A 23,246-nucleotide genomic window follows, 5' to 3' on the forward strand; every position below is an offset into this window, starting at 1 on the left:
CACAAAGCAGCTAGTAATATTGCTTGGAAAACATGCTAATAATGGACTCGGATGAATGTTTTTACATCTGGATTTTGGCAGCTTTGAGGTCAGAGGACAGTGATTAGTGAGCTTTTAGTGAGAAAAATCAAACAAACTGGAAAAGTGTTTTGATTTGTAAACGGCGCAAACCGAGGCGTTTAAGATCATCACATTGATAAATTAGATCAGACATTTTGCCGTTATAAGTGCTGGTTGTGGATCTAGATATTTAACCTAATCGATTAATGCGTTGATTATTTCTTGAGTTAATCATGTAGTCTGTAAAGTGCCAGGAATTACTGAAAAATGCCCCAGAGCTCAAAGTGAAGTTTTAAAGTTTTGCCAACTAACTGCAGATGTTTGGCATGTTTTCTTAGATTAGTTACACAATGAATCAATTCATGGATGGATTGTTTCATCACGCATGGACACACCACTGTGTCCTGAGGCCCAGTGATCAGAGAGACCATGGGGCGTTTCCTCGTGTCCCCACTTCCACCAGGCTGCTCGTGTTGACTGTTGTCTGTCCGTCACGCCAGAGGACTTCACTCTCACCACGCCGGCTTTCCGGCGTTCTATTTAAGTCCCTCGTCAATTTGTCGGCCATCGTTTCTGCAAACCCCCCCCCCCCAAAAAAAAGGTTGCGCGACTCCTAGCCTGTTGCCTAGCAATGCGACTCAAAAGATATTAAACGCATGCACTCTTCAGCCGCCGAGACGGGAGGCAGGCGGCGACCCTCAAATACGAGGGGTTGCACAGAAATATTGTTTTTCTTTTTTTTTTTTTTTTTTATTCTTTTTGCATGTAGGAATAACAGAAGTGATGTGAGAGACAAAGCTCCCCTGTGGAACAGAGGAGGCCGTGGTGGTTCATATCTGACAGCGCTGTTGTCGGCGTTTGAGGGTACGCAGAGTCTAATTTTCTGAGGGCTTATATACAATAAGAAGTGTGTGTGTGTGTGTGTGTGTGTGTCCCTTTCTTTGTGTTTTGTTGCTGCAGTGGTGACTCCGCTGAGGAATAAGCTGAACGCCAACATGCACTTGTGGTAAGGCCCTCTGCACCAACAAGCTTCTTTTTTTTTTTTTTTTAAACTGGGGTCTCGGACTGGGCGATAATGCAATGGAATGGTTTTTTTGGCCTTTAGCAGAGTCACGTCATGACGTAATTATCTCATTGTTATTTTCTAATCACTTCTGTTGTCAAGCTGTAATTAAAAAAAAAAAAAAATCAACAAATGAGGTTGTTTAAGGTTATACACATAAAGTATATCACTGTAGATTATTTTATGTGATTTTTGCATTGTCCCCGACTTCCTTACGAAACTAGCTCTCCACCCCAAGGCCATTGATTCCCATTAAAGATGACGTTTTAGCTCAACCAAACACACCTTTTTAAAATAAAGTACAGATTTTAAAATTTCACCACAGGTTGTGACATTTGCTTCCCTGCGTGACGCGCGTGAGGGAAAGCCTCCCTCCGCCACTGTTCAGTTTGAAGCAGCAGAAACATTTTTTTTTTATCTCTTAAACCAATGCTGAAAGTCTCCTAATCATCCCCCAGTGTCTTTGCAGGCTCATTTGCATGTGGTTAATTAGTGTGTGAAGGAGCTGTCTGTGGTCTGCTGGCAGGAACCCGGACTCCGGTGTCTTGCACAACCTCCGGGATGTTTTGGAGATCGAATTCCCGTCACCTGCCACCCACGAAAAATCTGTATGTCACACAGTTTGCCCCCCCCCCCACCCTTTCCATTTCAAACATGTCCGTTCCCATCACGATTACCTCGAGGTGCTGTGTGTGTGCGTGTTTTCATCTATGCATGCACACTCCTGTTTGTGTGTCTGTTTGAGCTTTAAGTTATAAGGGGGCGGACATACGCTACTGTCTATTTCCATATTTCCCTTCCTTTTCTCTCGGTTTTGTTTTTCCATGAGGTGGGCACAAATTCTCCTGTAATTGGGTTGTTTACAGAAAAGATCATTAGAATAACAAAGATAGCCGAATTCTCGGCACTATCAAATCGCTTTAATCACGCAAAAAACCATTTATCTCTCTCTCTCTCTCTCTTTTCAACACTCGTTCTTTTTCCCCTCCCCTCTCCGCGGATGGGTTAAAAGGGCGTCGTGTTTATCCGCTGTCGCCGCGGTGATTAATGCCTCAGCTTCATTAACATTCAGAGGAGTGCAAAAAAAGTTGAGTTGACCAGATGTTGATTTTTTTTTTTTTTTTTTTTTTTTACCTGCCATCCCTCTCTTAATGGATAGCTCCGGAAAAAAACAGGAGCTTCTCATTACGCCAAAATGCAAACGAGAGCAGAGAGAAAAGGTGTGTGTTGAGTGTGTGATGGTGGGGCTGGAGAGAGAGAAGGGGGGGTGGGTGTGATGTTAGCACGGGGTTTTAACTAGAAGGTTGTTTAACACTAAGTGGTTACAGTGGAGGCCCTGCCCAAATCTTAAGTGTGTGATTGTGTGTGTGTAGAGCTTCAGCGCCGAGTGTGGGATCTGTTACTCCTATCGTCTTGACGCTGCGATCCCTGATCAGGTGTGTAATGACCCTCGCTGTGGCCAGCCCTTCCACCAGGCCTGTCTCTATGAGGTATGTGTGCGTACACACACACACACACACACACACACACACACACACACACACACACACAAAATATGGTAACTTTGACTTTATTGATAGTAGAGCTAACTTCTCTACACCTGCAGTGTGAGACGGTTGCTATACATTTGTAGTCTCAAGCCCTGACGGCACGTCAGTTAAAGTTCCCCTTTAACCCCAATAGATCTCATACGTGACACGTGCTTGCGTAAGCTTGAACCAACCGTTTTCAACCAATCACATCACGACATCCGACCCATCAATCTCTCTCAAAAGCTAAACACCCATTAATTAGCTAGCAACAGCGTTCGTATCAAGCAAATGTGTCACGGTACGTTCAAAATGCCGTTTGGTCTCGACTTTAAGGAAGGAAAAGAAGACGGGCCTTTTCAGGTTGGGTTACTGATGTTTTTAGCGTTCTGCGAGCCGGATTGTTAGCCAGGGAACACACTCTCCCGTCAGCATCCGAGCTGAGTCACGGCACACACGTGCACACACACACTCACACACTTTCTGCTTGTGGAGAGATTGTCGAGGTGGACTGGAGCTGCTTCACGACACAAAGGGAATGAGCTCCGTCTGCCTGAGCAGGGACTACTTTATTTATGTACTCTGTATTCAGCGAGACTGAGATCTCTTTAAAGCGAGCAGGAGGATCGCCCTTAAAATGCTTCAAAGTATCGGATAATCTTGAATATACCTTTAAAGTGTGCAGTAATGAGTGTGCATTGAAACATCCGTTATTATCACTTGACACCGCTGCGTCAGATCCAAGGTAGTTTGATGAAGTAGTCTTTTCTCTTGTGTCCCTCCCCTCCCCCCACCTCCCCCTCACAGTGGCTGCGAGCGCTCCCCTCCAGCAGGCAGAGCTTCAACATTGTTTTTGGAGAGTGTCCTTACTGCGGCAAGGTACGTTCTGCAGCTCGCGGTGTGACTGACAGCTGCCTCCGCGGCCCTTCACGAAGACCTTCACTGCAGAGTCAGATATTCGGCATACTTAATTAGCGTGGCTCTATACATCATGTAGCCTTCTCGGGGCTGAAAAGGCTGCCGAGTGTGTGCACAACAATATGCCGCATTCAGCGCTTTTTAAAAAAATATATATATATATTTTAACTTAAGCTGCTCCTTGTGTGATAAAAGGAGTACATAAAGTGTGCGATACTGGATATCTGTGAATACAGCGCCATTGATTCAAAGTCAGAGTTTTCTTTATGAGTTTTTATTGTATGTGGGAGTCCTTCGTCTATAGTCCAGTCACAAAGTGATGCTTCACACCGCGTTTAACGATAATGAACATTTAATGAGCTGAGTAAACTGAGGCTTCTCCTTCTATTTCAGCCTATTACCGTGAAAATGGCGGGCCAGAAGTCCTGAGGAGGCTCCGACCCCGGTGCTAAATCCCCACCCCCACACCTGCTCAGAAGTCCGTTTTAAATGCACTTTGGCAAACTCCAAGAACGGCACCCAAGAAAAGAAAGACAACCACATAGACAAGCCAGGAGAACAGTCCCCTCCTCTGCGTGGGACCAGCTGCCTGTTCACCAAAGCCGCCCCAGTGCTCGTAACAGAGGTGGACGTGGCCCGCTCTGTGGTGGGGCAGCCTTTCACCCCACCTTTCCCTGTAGCCCGTGTGTGTTTGGTCCTCGTTGTCGCAGTCCGTCAGAGTGGGTGGAGTCGCCGTTCCCGTCTTCCCCCCGAGGTCGTCCGCTTTCCTGCCGGTCCGTTTGGATGTAGCTTTCTGTCGAAGAGGGCAATTCAAGCGTTTTGCTCTTTTAGAACTGTACTGCGCTGGATGCGAATAACTTTTGAACCTTCTTGAGAAGTCACAACAACAAGTCTGAAGGTTTTAAAACATCTTTATAAAGGGACATTTTGGAGCCGTTTTAACGACAAACATGCAGTCCTACATAAAGGAGCCTGGCCGCTCTCGTATCTTGGCCTCACACCTGTTTAGGCTGAGCTCTGGGGCCTATCGGAGGGCCTCTCAGATAGCATGCAGGAATGGGTCTGGGTCTTGGCTCCTCCTCCTCCTCCTCCTCTTCTTCACTGTCATCTTCCTCATAAGTCACCACATGGTCAGGCCTTGGCCTCAGTGATCTGCCGGCAGCAGGCAAAACTCCATCTTTCTTCTGAGAGGGAAAATAGGGAAAAAAATAGCACCGCTTCATTGATTTATCTGCATTATGTGTAATTACATGATGAACATGTGTTCTGAAAAAAAGGCTTCTTTTGAAATAAAAATTGTGATGAATTGTAATAACTGTGTCCCATAACACGTCTCCGCACGAGCGCATCCTGGCATGTTGTGAAAGTAAGAAAGTAGGGTCTTATATTCATATTATATGAGCAAACTGCCCCCACCCATCCAACCTCAAGATGGGTGAATGTCAACTGTTAACAAATCTTAAAGCTACACCAGGCAATATTATTGAATTATAATTTTGGTTGAAATAACTCATTTTGACCATTGCATGTCACTAATATCTAATTGAAGGGCTCCTCTGTGAGCCCCCTTTTGTATTTAGTTTAAAAAAAACAAAAAAACAGGACCAGGTCTGAACCAACCAAATGCTTCCTCCCAGTGTGAGCCCACTGATCTGAACCACAGATGACTCCATTATCAGTATATCTATATATGCACCACGCCATTAATGGAGCCAACGTGAAAGTTGCTAGTTTTAGCTGCAGTGGATCCAGCTAGCCATAAATTGTGTTTAAGTTCCAAGTTAAGAGTCATTGTTTAATAATGTTACTGGGGGAACACAACAAGAGTAATTGACAACTGATTACAATTAGAAAACACTGCCAGCTTCGTCAGGGATCTTCTCCTTGTGCTTACGTGAAGTCGCCGAACATTACCGAAGCTAATGTTTTATGCTAAAATTGACATTAAAAGGCTCATTCTTCGCTTGTATTTTTGCACGGGAAAAAAAGGTCCACTTGGTAGATTTCTTCCCAAAACGTCCAGATGGGTCGGAAAGCTTCCGAAGAAATCGAGTAAGTGGACCTTGAGTTCACGATGGCATTTGAAAGAGTCACTGACGAGGTCACTGGATGTTTACTGCAGAGTCGTTTCTTACCATTTGCGACCGGGGTTTAGTGAGGGGCGGTCCTCTTACGTAGCGGGCCGGCACCGGTTTAGTCTTCATCTCCTCTCCGTGCTCATCATCCGCCTCTGTAGGATCAGCCTTGGGTTTGGAGGACCCTCTGGCTCGTCCTGCTTTCTGTGGAGACAACGGCTGGATGATTTAATCGCTGCCTCCCGAGCTTTCTCTCAGCATTCCTGCTCCTTCAGCCACTGAACTCTCACTTTCATGATCAACCCCATAACATTAGTAAAAGCTGCTTTTGCATAGCAACTTAATTCAGATGACACTAAACAGTTTGACGAGTTTCTCTTAAACAGAACTTTGCCTGGCTACATAACCATAATCATCCGTAAAATAATAATATATTTACACAACACCAGCGGCAGATGATTCAGTGAACATGCCCGCTGAATGGCCTTTATCTCGGCTGACATTTACTCTCCTCACTAAACCGCCTGTAAATGGCCACTTCTGTTTAACTAGGGATCAAACTGGCCAGCACTTTAGCATGGAAATGAAATGACACAAGGAGAGGAGAGGAAATCAGCAGCATAATTGGAGACACCCTGTGCGCTGGGGGAGAGGGTGTGTGTGTGTGTGTGTCATCAGCGCCTTCAAATTGGGCCATTGAGAGGGCCGTTCGCCGGGGCCGCCGAGGGGTCGAGAGGCGATTCCGATGGTGCATTTGAGGAGAATCACGGTCCTCCTCCAGCTTTAGACCTGCACACCCCTGGTTGACATACTCATTGGTGGGGGTCAGGGGCAGGTTAACCCCTCCCCTCCCTTCACTGCTGTCACGTTCCTCCACTCTGGGGTTAAGAGACTCAACAAAGGAAACCAGGATCTTTGTGACCAACGCTGAAGTTGCTGAATGTTCGCCGGCTGTAAAAATATTCCATGTCAAATATTCAAATACCCCCCCCGATTCTCCCTGCATTCATGTTTTGAATCAACGCCTGTGATCAAACTGATTAATAAAACACATCAACAGATTGTCCCTTGACATCACTATATGTACATTACACTCTAGCATTTCCCTTCCAAGTCTAATTATTGTAATGTTACTTTATAATCTACTGTATGTGCTCCATACTCGGTGGTGACTGTTCCTCGGGACGGGGTCTGAGCATCAGGGGCAAACCGGATGACGTCCCGAGAATGACACAGTTAGCAGCGCTTCACAAGCATGTTTGATACTGTCTTGACTTGGAGAGGACCACTTAAAACAGAAAAGGGGAGACGCCAAACCATGATGCATAAATCTAAGGCCACTCGTACGCCAATTCAGTTAAAAGTTTAGAGTACGTCCACATTAAGCCGATTCAATTTGTAAACATGTCTTTTTCCCTCTGTCCAGATTAAAACTGTGTTTTTCGGTGGCTGCGGGGCAGTAAAGTTAAGAAGACAACCTTTAGTCGCCTCTAACTTTCTCTATGATTGTCAATACGGCTGAATACACAGCAGAGCCGTTGACTATCGAAGCCCTGAGAGGCAAGTGAGAAGAGAAAATCACCGGAAAACAATTCTGGTGATCCATTTTCTAAGTCTGATCTAAACTTAAGAACAGGTTTTTTACGGGTTTTTTCAGTTTTAAATTACTTTTTTTTTTTTTTTTTGTATTTGATCTGTGAAAACGGGTGAAAAAAGTTTTTTGCGTGTAATACAAGAGGCTGCGGTGCACCCACTACCCAACTATGTTTTAAAATTGGACCAAAAGCATTCACGGTTTCTTCCAGGTGAGTTTGCATTAGTCCGTGCAGTCTAAACACAAGGTGCGTAGAGTAACATTGGCAGATCAGCGCCAATTGAAATACATTTCTAGCCGAGAGACACAGACTTGCTGACACACTATATATCCAGCGTATTCATTTGATTTTGTCAGATGATGTCGCGACCATGAGATATTAATCTCACTCCTTACCGGATGTTGGCTGTGATGTGCAGTTTTGTTGTGGGTTCCGGTGTTTCTCTGTTGACAGAGGGGATCTTGCACCCTGGCGGTTGACTCCCCCGCAGGTCCTCGAGGCACGGAGTCAAGTCTTCCTGTGGCAGCCCTGCCCAAGAGGTCTTTGAGGAGCTGGTAGTCCGGCTTATTTTGATAGTCCAGAGTTTTCACATAAAGGAGGAATTCGGCCACCTCGTCTGGAGACAGGGACGGAGGGAACGTCAAACATCTGTTGCACAGCTATTATCAGACATTGGTTTGAATTTACTACCTGAGACATACTTTTTATTTATTTATTTATTTGTTTTTTAGGCACCAGCGTCAGTAACGATGCACACTGCTCTGCACAAGAAATAATTTCTGTTCGACTTGAGTCATGCAGCAGCAAAGGCAGGATGAACCTGAAGGTCTCACAGTCCAGATAATACGCTGCCTGGCAATGTATCTCCCCACAGAGAGTAGATTAGGCATGCGCACAGCTACGGATATGCATTGTGTGTGTATGTGTGCGTGTGTGTCATCACACACCGGCCAGGCGACGTGTATGACACATACTGCAGTAAAACTTGTATCTCTCTCTCTCTCTCTCTCTCTCTCTCTCTCACACACACACACACACACACACACTTAGTTGATGCATACCCTGGCTCTTATCTGAGGCGGGCAGCCGGGCCTTGTCAGCAGAGGAGCACCCGGTCCCAACCATACATCACACACGCTAAGCCCTCACACAGATGTGACCTCTCCTTATAAAGGAGGAGAGATATATAGAATTATTATTTTTTTTTTTTTAAAAACACGACAAACTTTGAAAGGCATGTCAATGGGACGGCTGTTTAATTGGTACAAAGTTACTCGGGAGCTCCGGGTGACTGAGGGAGAGACGGAGCGTTTCATTCCGGGCGGAAAGCCTCGGCAGAATGATTTGGTCTTCATGTAGTCTGGGCCGTCGTGCAGCCTTGCTACGACACACTCCTGGACGATAATGCCGGTTCACGTCAGGTACGCTTCGGCCACGTTGAAACCGACATTAGCCCAGGGTGAAGAAGCTAAGGCTGTCCCGAATACCATTATCCCATTATTTTAGCGTGTGATCACACACTGAAGAACATCATACGTTTGGTAACCCTACTGTCATATATGTGGTCCAACCGTAACTTGGTGTTGTTGCAGTTGTATTACTGGATCAGCTTTTCCTCTGCAGCGGGTCTCATCCAAATACTTTCCACTCTAAAATGGCAGTTTTTAAGAAGAACTGCAGCTTAATGCAGCTTAGTGCAGAAGACCACCCTCATGTTACAACATGAATGTTGTGGCTGCGTTTGTTACATGTCGTTTCCCTCTCGCTGCCCACGGTAATGAACTCACATCGACCCCGTGAGGACGCTCATGCGCAACGAATATAAGAAGGGTAATATCAGGCAATTTGAATAAACACCGTTTGAAATTCATGCCGAGAAATCCTTGGAAAATAGTGATAAATTCAATTTTGTGCCTGGTTGTGAGGTTTTACTACTTTATTTTGTTTGGCAGATGAGAACAACAACTTTTAGTTTGATTACTAAAAAGGTACAATCATCTAATTGCAGCGAGGCTCCCAAAAGAGCGGACAGCCACCTCCCTGCTCTTCCACGAGAGCTGGGATGTGATGTGTTGAAAGACGCGTTTCCTGATTTTGTATAGAACCTTCTACAAAACGGGGCGTGACCCAACTTGCATTCAAAAAGTGCAGTCCGTATGATTTGAATTGTAGCTCGTCCCTCTGTCTTCATTTCAGCTGCCAGCTGTTGTGTGCTCATTGGACAAAACAGCCAAAGGTGTTTTTTTGTTTTTTTTTAAAGGACTGGAAACCTTGTCTGAAATATTGGCGTACAACAGCTATTACCCATATGCCCCGTGCGTGTCAGCCCAGTATATAGATTAGTCTCGGCCCTGGCCTTTACTCTGGATCTCCGTCAGAAGAGCAGAAGTTGAGATGCAGGCATTCCTCGACTCTCCTCTACAGGCTTGCCGTCCTATTTCCAAAGTCTCAATTTTAACCTAAGAGGAGTAAATGATGCCCTGCGGCCCGGGCTTACCTGTGCCGGATCCGCTCACAGACAGCTGCTGGACTGAGTCTGGCAGATTATCCATGAGTCTGAGGGAGGAGTGAGAGGAGAGACAAGAGCGAGGAGGTGAGGACAGAAACATTATGAGAGATGGAGTTCAGGGGTAGACAGTAAGGTGGGAAGAACGCAGCTGAATCTGAGTCAAAGCTATATAGCTACACTACCCCAACTCTACTTTTTTTTTTTTTAATGCTGTGTTGTTGCACTGTTAACCCAAATAGTACCCACAGGCTCTATTATGTATGCACAAATTAAAAGTATACGTCTTCGAAAAGAAAAATGCAGTTAGGACCCATCCCGCCACTCCCCGAAGAGTGGCTGCACGTTACATTATGAGCACGGACGTAGAGAAGGTGGTTTCTGGACTACAGTTTTGAAGCCTCGAGTTTAGTGTTTTGGCCGTCGCCATCTTGTTTTTTTTGGGACCAGAAGTGGCCATGTTTGGACAAGAGGGTGGAGCCCGAGGACACTGTGCCATTTTCTCATAGACTTCTATACAATCTGACTTCTTTTTGCAACCAGTGGAGTCGCGCCCCCCTCCCCCTGCTGGCCATTAGAAAGAATGCAGGTTTTAGGCACTTCCGCATTGGCTTCACTTTTCAGACACGCAGGCTGGTGCTTGTGAGGAGACATGTACAAGGTGACTACGTACCTGGCCTTGGCCTCCTGGACCTGAGTAGGGTTCTTGAGAACATTGTCCCAAGGCAGAGAGCCACATAACCAGTGAAGGAGACAAAATCCCAAAATCTGGAGGTCGCCGCGTCTAGATGGAGCTATAAAAAGAGGCAAGATGAGAAATGTTCGGCTGCCATTAATAATCTTTTTACGTGTTTCTTTTACCCATCACAAGTTTCAGTTTCAACAGTGAGATTGCATACTGTAGAATAGTATGATGATGGTGGTGGTGGGGGTCTCAGTTTGCGCTCCCCCCCCCCCCCCCCCCCCCCCCCTTTTTCTTCTTACAGAGCCCTCCTGATTTTATGAAACCAGATACCCGTGGCCTTTGACATGATCCAGACAGGTTTGCTTCGACGCTCCGAACCTTAAGCCATTTTTATATCCAAATTTGAAATGTACAGACAAGCCGATTCCCATCCAATTCCGTATCAATGAGCAAGACTCGAGCCATGCCAGGGGGCTCGGTGAGGCTGCCGTGCTCATTAAAAGAAAAACTTTATATCTCAAGTTGAGATATAAAGTTTACTTTTGATCATTAGCGGCCGTTCTGGAGTAAATGCCAAAGTAGCAGTGGTTGGTTTTGTGGCTGTTTTAGAATTTGGTTTGTATCGCTGCTGCTTTTCCTCGCCATGTGGGAAGAATTACATTTCTGTCCAAAAAGGTTCAGCTGTGGACAAAATGTTTTAAAAGTACTCTGAAGAACCACTGTGCTCAACATAGGCTATGCTTTACACCTAGGTATTTCATGATTACACACAGCTGTGTAGCTGCACTGTGAAGGTCACAAATCATAACAAAAAAAACAAAACAAAAAAAACACTTCAGGGATTTGATCAGGAACAATATCATTTAATATTAGGGAATTTAATACTTGAAAAATTGTTGGCATGACACCAGTGTGATTTCCCATTTCCCGATGACTTCTTTAAGGACAAGTCTGGAGTGTGTTTGCGTCTTATTGTGAGTGTGTGTGATTGCACGGGTCTACATTAATGTGTGAGGTCTATCAATACTTGTCGACCGAGTCCATCCAGAGGGGTCGAGCCCGGGGAGTTTTAGCAGCTCAATACTGTAACGGCCGCCGCATGTCTCCGGAGAAATTACCTATCGACTGGCTCCATCAGAGGGGAGAAATCTCCTCCCTGAGCCCCCCGGCCGGCATTGATCCTCCCCAGCCAACAGGCTGGCCTAAAGAGGAAGCGTGGTCACTGCCGCACAGGACCAGATTACGTGGAATGGGTGGGCAGTAATTTGATTGCACGTTAACAAATTTGTAGTTCACTTAAAAAAAAAAAAAAAGAATATCGAGACGCAGGGATGTGTTGATCACGAGAGTGCACAAACGTGAAAGGAAATCTCTGGGAAGACCACACTGCTTGGACACAGCAGGGAGGATAAGCGATCAATGACGGATGATCAGAATGGGAGAGGTGGTTAAAGACCGGATGTTGACACAGGCTGTATCGGCAGGGCCTTGAGGAGAGTGATGCTAGCTGATGTCCTTACATGGTGGCACCAGAAACCCTCCAGTAACTCGACTTTGAGGCTATGAATTCATGCAGGGGTGTCTAAAGGCATTTTCTTTTCAACTTTAAGGTCCCATATTATGCTCATTTCAGCTCTATATATATTTCTCTATTCTGGGACTCCTTATTTATCTTCTACTGGACCTTTATGCAGTCCCTCAGTTCCCCGTCTGTGCTGTGCCTGGGGGGCATGGCTGAGTGCTGTGACATCACGACCTTACAGAAGTCCCGACGGCTCGTTTAAAAGACACGGTTTCTGAATACGGGCTGTGTGCTTTTCTCCCCTGAGCGTTTTGATACTTTCACAGTATTTACACAGCACCGAGACCCGCTTTATAATCCAACAAGACATGGACATCTCACTTTCTACAATATGGGACCTTTAAAATATGTTTAAATATCAAATATTCTTCCTTATCCAAACTGAGGATCTAATGCCAAAACAAAACGACATGGGGCGTCGAACATTGGAAACGAGTGTTGGGCCCAACCATTTCACATTGGAAGACAACCAACGCTCTCGCCTGTCTAGTTTGACAACTTCTACGCCGTTTCACGAGGCAACCAATAGGAGCGGCGCTCTTCAGTGCACAACTGTAGGCATGGCGGAGCAAAAAAAAAACAGAAAAAAAGATGAATCATAGCATCATACCAAGTGACGAAGTGATAACATATGCGAACATCCGGTATTGGTGCTGTCAGCTCCGACGTGTAGCCTTGCAGTCGTGTTTTTTTTTTTTGGCCAATGGATGAATCAATGATTGCTTAATGTGGCTAATCTGATCAGTGATCATTCCAAGCGGCAGGACAGAGGACGTCATGCGTTGCACAGACTGTAATGCTAGAAATAAATGTATGAACTATCGGATACGTTAGATGCAGTGAAAATATCAAAGTGTTTCTACTATACGTTAGCTCCAAATATGAAACTGCCATTGTCTGCTGTGCTACGTCTCAACAACTCTGATAATGAGAGTTAGGTCTGTTTGCCCTTGTGGATGTAAAATATGCATTAAGTCACCATCGCAGTGTGGCTTCCTATTGTTGTAAATAATTACACACCACTTCATTGCTACTGAGAGCCCGTTGAAGGAGAATAAAGATGAAAAATACATGCGATACTGACACTGGGAAAAAAAGAAAAAGAAAAAAGTGTTGCAACTCCCAGAGCACCATAATAGATTAACAATTAAAAAGATCAACAACTACATTAAGCGCTGCTGCCCTCTGTGCGTGCTCTGGGCACGGTATCGGAGCTCATAATGGTGTTTTGTGCGTCTGCTCTTCTGTGTTTAATGTGTTTTGCCCTCATGTGAGGGATGACACGGGACAGCGCGCAGAGGTACGCGTGTGCGTACACATACACACGTCAACAGCCCTCAAAGGGAGGTTGGACATGCTTGAAAAACACACACACGCACAGTACATAAATACAGAACACCCACATAAACACACACGCGCACATTCTCTACATGCTTTAGACGGGGAGGGGAGGCGGCGGCGGTGTTGTTGTTAATTATCTGCTATTGTTATTCAGATTCCCTAAAGCGCGCTGCAGTGTCACACTCTTAACCCTCCTGCTTCACAGTCTTGTCGTTCGGAGACGGTCTTCTGTCCGCTGGACGCCCACCGAATGCCGGTAATTACACCGTTTAGCTTCAGGTTCAAAAGGCCTGCCAGGCGGCAGCTGCGTTCGCCAAAGCCTCGCCATGGCAACCTGTCAACATATCTTGCGGGGGGGGGGGGGATTGGTGCCATCAGGTCAGAGAAGGGCAGACCAGGGTGGTCCTCGGTCGCAGCGGAAAACCCTCCAACACTTGTCTGTTTTTAAGCAAGCATGTGTTCGTCAGTTCTTTGAAGGACTAGTGTAATACAGGCAAGGATAGCTCCAATAAGAGCACCTGGTGGAGATGGATGTAGATGTAGAAGAGGAAAAAAGGTTTCCCTCCCCCTTTCAAAATGATATTAAAATTGACATGACTTCCATTCGAAAGGTACTGCTGACAGGACATTTTCTGCCCCTCTTTTACTCATCGATCGCGCTGATAGAAACGCTGCCGTGGCGATTAGGCACCCTGAGCCATGCTAACTCACAGTATCGAACTGGAAGGGGGAGTGGAGTCGGTCGGCTGTGGAGCTCGGAGAGGTTATCTGTGGCCCAGGCCTCTCTCTAACCAAACATCAAAGTCCTTTAATTAATGGGGGATGAATACATGATGCAGGTTATGACTTCAGCTAATTAGGGAATTGTTAAACAGAGACGGGTACCGGGGGGGGGGGGGGGGGCGGGGGGGGGGGGGCGTATGGAGAATCGATGGTCGATGAAGAGAGGGAGCATGTAGGCAATTTGCCAGTTAATGTGTTCCCAATATCAGCCAAGGGAGGGAGGCGGAGGGTGGCGGGACAGAGAGCCTATTTTACATGTATTGACAAACAAAGACTGCAAACTAAAAAGGGCACAGATTCTAGAAGGGTTAACATAGATACTGTAATAACACCTAAATACTGGCAAATTGTGAATACCTGCCTGTGTGTTTCAAATTGACCGGCGGAAGGACCTCTTTAACCGAAGTGAACCCAAGCCATTTTTCATCTCGCTGTGTCTTTTTAAGTCGCCTGCTGTCAGTCAACTGCTGCGACCTGAGGTCAAGGAATGAAACACGGAGCTCAGTCTTCGAGCCAACGTGGATGAGAGGCTCCTCGAGTGCTCGGAGAAAAATGTCAATTTGAACATCTACAATTACATGACCACTGCTGATGGAGATCAATGATCGTCGAAGGCTTCAGAGCAGCTACTACAGGGACCTAGTATGGGATTCCAGGACTTTTTCCAAGCCACTTTCCTTCATGTATGTGGGGTATAAGCAACTGTAGACCACTTATTGCCCCTCTAGTTAAGTACTTCAGAGTGTCCTCTTATCGTGATTTCAATTCCTAGTTGAATTCCTAGATTTTTTTTATATCTCTACTTTATGTTAAAGTAGGCCAGTAATAATTACGGTCTGGACTTCGGGTGAAAATGTGCCGAAGAGGTGCCATGACGTGTGGAAAATAGCTATGGATTCAATTTGCACAGGGCTACTGTATGTTAATTTAACTGAGCACTTAAGATAAAAGATAAAAGAAGAGTCCAGTTTCAGCTTGCTACAGTTGTTACTGTGGAGTATCTGGGAAATGGTTGTAAATGCTGGTCTTCCTGAATACACGTGCAGCGGCTCGACATTGATCTACACATGATATTCATATCAACTGACCGTCCACATGCCATGCCCCCCACACCCACACACACGGAACCGCTTCTCTGGTGCTTATCTGCTTACCAACTCCTTTGTGGGCGTCAAGGCTGGTGTACTCGATGGTTCCATTGTGGCCCTTCTTGGGGTTTTCCTTGTATTCTTTGTGGACTCCATCAGGACAGTATCTGTAGGACAGCCCATAGTCTGCTAGGTAGACCTACAGCACCGAACAACACACACACACACACACACACTCCGAATTACAAAGCCTTTCAACAAATACGAGTGAATTTATCTTGTCTTCTTAGACACATAATCCTGTAAATGGATGGCTGATAACTCACCACTTGCATTATTAATATAATGTGCACACAGAACCATAGCCCTCACTTGCCCTCACTTGCCCTCACTTTTAGAGGAGGTCTACAGTGGACTGACCTGTTCAGGGTCTCTGTGACCCAGCATGAGGTTGGCGGCTTTAATGTCGGCATGGACATACTCGTTCTCATGAATAAACTCCAGCACAGCCACCAGTCCTCGACCAAGTTGGAGCGCGGTGGACTTCTGCAGGCGACCTCCGTTGCTTTTGCAGACTTTCTCGAGGTCACTGCCCAGTCGGTCCATGGCCATGAAGCGGTACCTGAGCGGTGGAGGAACAGGTAACAAGGAGGTTTGAATCAGACATTTAGCACCAAGAAAACTCATCAAAAACTGCCACCAATAATCTGTGCCTTACCAAGGCAGAGATGTAAAAATGGGGAAAAGGCTGATTTTTAACATAATGCTCACAAGCAAAAGCTATAAAATATCTAACATGGTTGATATAATTACAGACTTCTCAAAGAGTTTAGCATTAAGTAAGACAGTCAGGGAAAAAGAAGATCTCATAGCAACAGAACGTGGACAAATACTGACACTTGTAGGTGTAAAGTGCCACTTTGAACCCATTCCAAGGCAAAGATGTAATAATCGACATATGAGAGAGATCTTTGCTTCAAATTCTCACTCGTGGTCAAAAGAAACACACAAAATGTGGGCCACTAAAAGCTACCCTTGAGAGTTAGCTCCCCGACCCAGCTGTGGCTGGAAGGCGACAGCCTTGAAACTTGACTTCAAAGCAGGTAAATAAACTCTTGGTAGAGCAGAATTTACCTGGTCTACAACGTGGCAAACATAAATGCTGATGCCCACTGGCTCTTGTGTAGAACGCAAAACAAAACCCAGCTTGGCCCAGCAGGTCATTACGTTTACGCTTCAAATACTTGACATAGTGTGAAGTAGTTTTTTTTTTTTTGGTTTTCAAGTGCCTCAGCATTTCCCACGTGACATTAAAAACTGTTCATCAAATCATCTCAATCCGGCCCGCATTGGGATCGGGATTGGGTTATGCTCCGTATCTCAGGTCAAGGATGGCGAGGGAAGGCTCGCTAGCTACTGGTGCTGGTGTTGTTGTAATCTAGTCATCTTCTGATCATCTGGTAACATGTTGCCCACCAAGCGCTGGCCGCGTCAATACCTGAGGTCATTGTATTCAGCGAGCCCTGATCCCCAGTACGTTGGGATGCCCAGGAAGTCCAGTTTCCTGCTCCTCTTCCATCTCTGCACTGGAACAAGATCAGAAGAGGAATAGTCACGTGAATGTGTGTGCGCTCATTTGTGTTTTTCACACTCCTGGCTGTACTTTATATTGGGTGCCTAGGAAGGCTGAACGACTTAAACCATCAACTAAATTCAAACTCTGCAACTGTACTGAGAACGCAGAAACCCTGGTGCCTGAAGGGAGGTGGCAACTACAAAAACCTTCGGTGAGAGTCGGATGATCCCCCTAACCTTGACCTAACCCCGGGTCTAAAACCTCCGCTTTTCCAAGAGGAATCTGAGCAAAAAACCCTAAACTCTATGAAATGTAGGGAAATGTTTTGTTCAGAATTGTTATTTGCCCTTGTAAGTGTAATAATGCATGCATGCAAATATCAATCTTACAGTATTGAGGGTATATACACACACACACACACACACACACACACACACACACACACACACACACACACACACACACACACACACACACACACACACACACACACACACACACAGAGGCCCCAGACAAAGCTAGCAGTGAGCCTGGCTCAGGGCTTCATGGCGGCTGGCCTGACTGGCGCTCAACCAGGCTGGCAGGTGGTCAGGGGCTCATCGGAGGCTCGGGCCATCATTACGTTCGAGTGGCTTCCTCTCCAAACGGAGGCGTTGGAGAGCTCAGACAAGCACGGAGAGGGGTGGGGGGGGGCTAACTGCCACTGAGGTGCATGTTTGCTTTGGCTTATTATTAATTACTGTGCGGCAGGCGGCAAAGCCTCTGTGTCTGCGGCCACTTCATCAGTCAAACACACTCGTGCTCCAGTGAGCTGCCGGGACGCTGGACGGGCGGTGCTACTCACTGCTCTCCGGTTTGGCTGCCCTCTGGTAGAACTTGAGCTCTGAGAACAGGGGGCCATTCTCCTGGTACTCCTGCACACACAAGCACAGACTTGTAACCATTTCGTTGCCACTGGTTAAAGAAGCCCTTGGCCAGACACAAACAAACATGATTTGGTATACATCACAAAGCGGGATAGGTCATTCTAATCAGCGTCATCCATGCTTGTGCAAATAAAACTGGCTGTGCATTCTGTCCCTTTTTTTAAGCTTCCTTCCCATTGTCTCTTCCCTTGAATCAAAGAGGGACTCTCCAAAATACCTTGATGGAACATGGCATTTCCATTTAGATTAAATGAAGTGAAAGACGAATCCCTCTTCTCTTCATTCCTTTGTTTTGCCCCCCCCCCCCTTCAACCAAGGGCGTAAATACCTGTAAACATTAAGTATGTCACACAATACCTTCTGATGCAATGAGGGAGACAAATTGCCTTGCATACAAATGTAAGACTAATTAGCTTGCACATTTAAGAATGCTTGAGCGAGTTAGGGGCCATTAACTCATTTACATGCGATTGATTTATCAGACAACTTACAGTACCTCGTGGTATATGCTAGAGCGTTAAAGGGAGGTCTAACCTCAGCGCAGTATAAACCGCTGTGCAGCGTTTTGGTTACTTCCTGGATCGTACATACACACACACATATACATATATATATATATATATATATATATATATATATATATATATATATACACACAGTGCTGTGAAAAAGTATTTGCCCCCTTCCTGATTTCTTATATTTTTGCATATTTGTCACACTTAAATGTTTCAGATCATCAAACAAATTTTAAGATAACCCGAGTAAATACAAAATGCAGTTTTTAAATGATGATTTCATTTATTCAGGGGAAAAAACTATCCAAACCTACCTGGCCCTATGTGAAAAAGAAATTGCCCCCCCTTGTTAAATCATGAATTAACTGTGATTAACCACATTTTTTGGAAAGCTGAGTTCAATTTCACTAGCCACACCCAGGCCTGATTACTGCCAGACCTGTTGAATCACGAAATCACTTAAATAGAGCCTGTCTGACAAAATGAAGCAGGCTGAAAGATCTCAAAAAGCAAAACATCATGGCGAGGTCTAAAGAAATTCAAGAACAGATGAGAAACAAAGTCACTGACATCTATCAGTCTGGAAAGGGTTACAAAGCCATTCTAAGGCTTTGGGACTCCAGCGAACCACGGTGAGAGCCATTATCCACAAATGGAGAAAACTTGGAACAGTGGTGAACCTTCCCAGGGGTGGCCAGCCTACCAAAATTACTCCACGAGTGCATCGACGACTCATCCAGGAGGTCACAAAAGAACCAAGAACAACATCTAAAGAACTGCAGGCCTCACTTGCCTCAGTTAAGGTCAGGGTCCATGATTCAACAATAAGAAAGAGACTGGGCAAAAATGGCATCCATGGGAGAGTTCCAAGGCGAAAACCACTGCTGACCAAAAAGAACACAAAGGCTCGTCTCACATTTGCCAAAAAACATCTTGATGATCCCCAAGACTTTTGGGAAAATATTCTGTGGACTGATGAGACAAAAGTTGAACTTTTTGGAAGGTGTGTGTCTCGTTACATCTGGCGTAAAGCTAACACAACATTTCATAAAAAGAACATCATACCAACAGTCAAACATGGTGGTGGTAGTGTGATGGTCTGGGGCTGCTTTGCTGCTTCAGGACCTGGACAACTTGCCATAATTGATGGAACCATGAATTCTGGTATCTACCAGAAAATCCTGAAGGAGAATGTCCGGCCATCAGTTCGAGACCTCAAGCTCAAGCGCACTTGGGTTATGCAGCAGGACAATGACCCGAAACACACCAGCAAGTCCACCTCTGAATGGCTTAAAAAAAACAAAATGAAGATTTTTGGAGTGGCCTAGTCAAAGTCCAGACTTAAATCCAATTGAGATGCTGTGGCACGACCTTAAACAGGCCGTTCATGCTCGAAAACCCTCCAATGTGGCTGAATTAAAACAATTCTGCAAAGAAGAGTGGGCCAAAATTCCTCCACAGCGATGAAAAAGACTCATTGCCAGTTATGGCAAACGCTTGATTGCAGTTGTTGCCGCCGAGGGTGGCACAACCAGTTATTAGGTCTAGGGGGCAATTACTTTTTCACATAGGACCAGGTAGATTTGGATAGCTTTTTTCCCTTAATAAAATGAAATCATCATTTAAAAACTGCATTTTGCATTTACTCTGGTTATCTTTGTCTAATATAAAAATGTGTTTGATGATCTGAAACATTTAAGCGTGACAAATATGCAAAAATATAAGAAATCAGGAAGGGGGCAAATACTTTTTCACAGCACTGTATATGCATGTGTCAACACCACCTGAAGCAACATCGCCCCCTGCATTGTTTTTAAAAGCAGTTTTCAGTCTGAACACCTGCTTACTTAGCCAAAGCCAGTGGTTTATTTTTAAAAGTTAGTCTTTTTAGCAGGAAATTCCGTCTTTTTGTTGTTCCTTGCTGAGATGAGGCCGAGGTCTAGTGACACAAAGAGGGAGAGAGGGAACTGCTGAAGTCCACTTTATAAAATCACAGGTGTCACTTGCACGAAAGGGTGTTGCAATGTCATCGCAGTGACTTCAAACGAAATCACGTGATGTTTGGTGAAGTTGTGAAACAAAAGAACAGGAAGCATCACTTTGTTGTACATGCATTATTTTCCCGTAACCAGGGTAACCGCTGCCTTCTGCTTCCAGCGCAGAGTGCAGTGAGGGCACCTTGCAGTACGCACTGACATTTCAAACAAGTGATGGATAGGCTGTGTGTGCGACACGAATGCACTCACCACTTTTATGACAAAGTCAGTGTCTGCTGCAACAGGTCTGTCCACGTCCTGGGAGGCTTTGAGACAACAAGAGATCGACAAGATGAGACAAAGCGTAGGCTGTGGCATGTTATGTTAAGTCTTGGACTAGATCGGGAACTTTGGATTTACAAAATGTGTCCAACACCAGGAAGAAATGAACAAAACTCTGTATTGAGCACTAATGGATTTGTAAATGGTGAAATTCTAGCTGATTTGAAAGGTCTTCATAGATTAGAGGAAGCGGGGGGGGGTCTGTTACAAAATACACAACAAGTTGAAGAGTTGACATTCTTGTGGCAATCTGATCAATCAAACAGCTTCCACAACAAAAACGGATCAGAAACAGTGTGTGTCTCCAGGCGGAGAAAGAGGGGGAGTTATTCCGCTAGTCTGCATGCGTACTCATGCACTTATGTGACGAAAGCACTTTTATGAGCACAGTTATGAGTGTGAAGATACAGAGGGTGTGTGTCATCAGACACAGTGTGCTCATTACCGAGATAGATCAGCCCACAGCCACCTTGACCAATGATTTTCCCCAGCCTCCATTTCTTCTTCTCGGTGTCGGCCAGCACGAAGCCCTCTGGGAGTGGTTTGGGCAACGCCCTCTTTCTTGGCGGTGCCATGAAAACTGAGCAAGTTCCGGGGAAAAAAGATGCGCAAGAAAACATTAGAAAAATATCAACCTACGCTGGGAGAATAATATGTTTTCTGGCGTGGCTTAGATCCCAAATCCTCTCGACGAAACCTTTTGATACAAAATGTGAGGGAAGTAATGATTTAATTATATACAGTAATGTCTTTCGCTTCAGCTTAATATGAAAACATCACCTGGCCTAGCTGGTGCAACAGGTATTGTTTCTACACTTCCATGTACTCTGTTCCACAAGTTAAAGGCAACATCCACAAACAGCATTAAAAAAAAAAAAAAATCAGTCAGCTTTAAGCGTCTGACGTAAGAATGCACAGAATGCATCCTTAAAGAACTTAAATTTGGGAATTTAAGTTAGCTTGTTGTCCAGTGTGCGGGACAGTACTTTAGTAGCCACACGACTGTTCTTATAAGCCACAAACCTATTTTAAAATTGGTCAACTTGAAGAGTGGCTCTTCGGGATGAAGGGGTATGTCTGGCATGTCCAGCTCGCTACGCAACTTTGAGGTTGTTTGTTAACGTTATTGCCTTGAAACACAAGAATGGCGACTTAAAACGAACGTAAAACAACAGAGGACCGTTGAACACACAGGCAGTTAGCTGATACGCGGTCGTTGAGGGTTTAAACAGCTCTGGTTTGCACCCAACTAGTTAGCGGCTTACTTAATTAGCTAACGTTACTGAGAAGCTCTTTAATATGACTCACATGCTAAAAATAGGCGCCGGTCTCCGAAGGGAACCCAAGCCGTGCGTCGTCAGTTGAGCATTCTGTGGAGAAACATGTCGAAAAGCTGTCGTAATAAGTAATTGATACAGCGTGTGAAGCCCGGAGTGTTCAGCCTTCTTCCATAAACCGTTCCTAAATGGCTCGGTGCGAAACCGAAACAAATCTTCATCACTTCCTGAAAGTTGTCCCTCCCGCTACGCCGCACAGCCAATGGCTTGCACGGAACAGTTTCTCGTCAATCCAATAGCCAATGGGGAAGCGGTAGCGATTGCCCCTCGTGGCTCTGGTCCCGCCCGCTACGCCGGACAGCCGATGGCATGCAAGGAAAAGTTTCCCAACAACCCAGTGGCCAATAGGGAAGCAGTAGAGACGGGAACATGCGGTATTATGTACATGTGATTCATTATTTGAGGAATTAAATGGCTTATGCGTTAATTATGTATTATGTATATAAGTTATATCTTAGCAATAATTTCTTAGAGAGTCTTAGGTACATTCTTAATATACAGATCGGACAATCTATGAGCAAGAGCAACATAAAGGGCACCTAACAAGCACCGTTTACATAAAGAGAGATTAACTATATGATAGTACTCTCTATCATCCAGATCAAAAAAATCATCAACATGCATACTAGCCTGTGAAAGCAGCTGATAACAGCAGCTCATCCAGAACAGACAGAAGGGATTCATGTGATGGTCCGGGAAATCATGATACCAGTATATCAAAATACAGTTTCAAGTTATTTACTTTTCTTGGATTCTGACTTTAAAACTATGTTTGTGACTTTTTGCTGTTCAGCATTCGCAAATGAACTGCATCCAACTGTGTTTGAGGGGGGGGGGGGGGGTGGCATGTGGCAACGTAGCCTGAGCATTTGTACAAACAGGAACAGATGTAAGGTGCAACCTAGCCTTGGATGATCGTTATGCACTCAGCGGCTGGTGCAAAATCTTCACTATGTTCACTGTAACGGTTGTCAGCATAATGGTTTTTCTTCAATGCCACGATCGTTAAACTCAATCAAGTTGTCACAATGTCATGTGAAGTGATGGCATTGGGTTCCATTCTACAGCATTTTCAAAAGCATAAAGGCAGCTCCGTAAAGATATCACGACGATTTAACCCGTGACAATGGAAATATTTTCATTCAAAAATACCATTGAGCACATACCAACAAATCATTGGAAGAAATCTCACACTAACTCATTTGTATATTAGCTCACCCAAACCTAAGCGGCAGAGACGGTGCTGTCATTGATCAGCATCATTTCATTCTGAATATAGTAATAAATGCTGTTTACAGCCAGTATGTGTCCTTCGCTCGCAATAGGATGCAAGTCTGCCCCTGTGCTAA

At 45.1% G+C, this 23,246-nt stretch overlaps 2 protein-coding genes across 3 annotated transcripts in view; one reads left to right on the forward strand and one right to left on the reverse strand.

Moving 5' to 3' along the window:
* Positions 1-4,862, forward strand: part of fancl (FA complementation group L) — a 23,277-nt gene extending 18,415 nt beyond the window's left edge. Inside the window, exons 10-14 of the mRNA XM_070915581.1 lie at positions 1,021-1,066; positions 1,650-1,731; positions 2,497-2,613; positions 3,460-3,531; positions 3,964-4,862. Coding sequence (XP_070771682.1) covers positions 1,021-1,066; positions 1,650-1,731; positions 2,497-2,613; positions 3,460-3,531; positions 3,964-3,999 — 353 coding nt within the window. The 3' untranslated portion in view covers positions 4,000-4,862. The remainder of the gene's footprint in view (positions 1-1,020; positions 1,067-1,649; positions 1,732-2,496; positions 2,614-3,459; positions 3,532-3,963) is intronic.
* vrk2 (VRK serine/threonine kinase 2) lies at positions 3,861-22,003 on the reverse strand. 2 transcript variants are annotated; one of them, XM_070915578.1, is made up of 13 exons: positions 21,869-22,003; positions 21,006-21,140; positions 20,489-20,544; positions 17,646-17,715; positions 16,724-16,811; positions 15,646-15,847; positions 15,292-15,424; positions 10,420-10,540; positions 9,738-9,796; positions 7,636-7,856; positions 5,706-5,849; positions 4,572-4,754; positions 3,861-4,363 (listed from the first exon to the last, which is right to left on the reverse strand). In XM_070915578.1, the coding sequence occupies exons 2-13, from the start codon at positions 21,133-21,135 to the stop codon at positions 4,043-4,045; spliced, it is 1,728 nt and encodes a 575-aa protein (XP_070771679.1). In that variant the 5' UTR covers positions 21,136-21,140; positions 21,869-22,003; the 3' UTR covers positions 3,861-4,042. The 2 variants fall into 2 exon arrangements, with proteins under 2 accessions (XP_070771679.1, XP_070771681.1); XM_070915580.1 differs by lacking the exons at positions 3,861-4,363; positions 4,572-4,754 and having other exon boundaries at positions 5,706-5,845.
* Positions 22,004-23,246: the final 1,243 nt, after the last annotated feature.

The sequence above is a fragment of the Enoplosus armatus genome, chromosome 12 (genome assembly GCF_043641665.1).
Source record: "Enoplosus armatus isolate fEnoArm2 chromosome 12, fEnoArm2.hap1, whole genome shotgun sequence".
NCBI classification, from domain to species: Eukaryota; Metazoa; Chordata; class Actinopteri; order Centrarchiformes; family Enoplosidae; genus Enoplosus; species Enoplosus armatus.

Excerpts from the sequence above, each read along its gene's own strand:
- vrk2 (XM_070915578.1), bottom strand. The coding sequence starts at position 21,135 with ATGGCACCGCCAAGAAAGAGGGCGTTGCCCAAACCACTCCCAGAGGGC. Across the intron at positions 7,857-9,737 it reads TGTGAGCGGATCCGGCACAG|ACGAGGTGGCCGAATTCCTC; the intron begins GTAAGCCCGGGC and ends CCCTGTCTCCAG. Across the intron at positions 5,850-7,635 it reads CACATCACAGCCAACATCCG|AAAGCAGGACGAGCCAGAGG; the intron begins GTAAGGAGTGAG and ends TTGTCTCCACAG.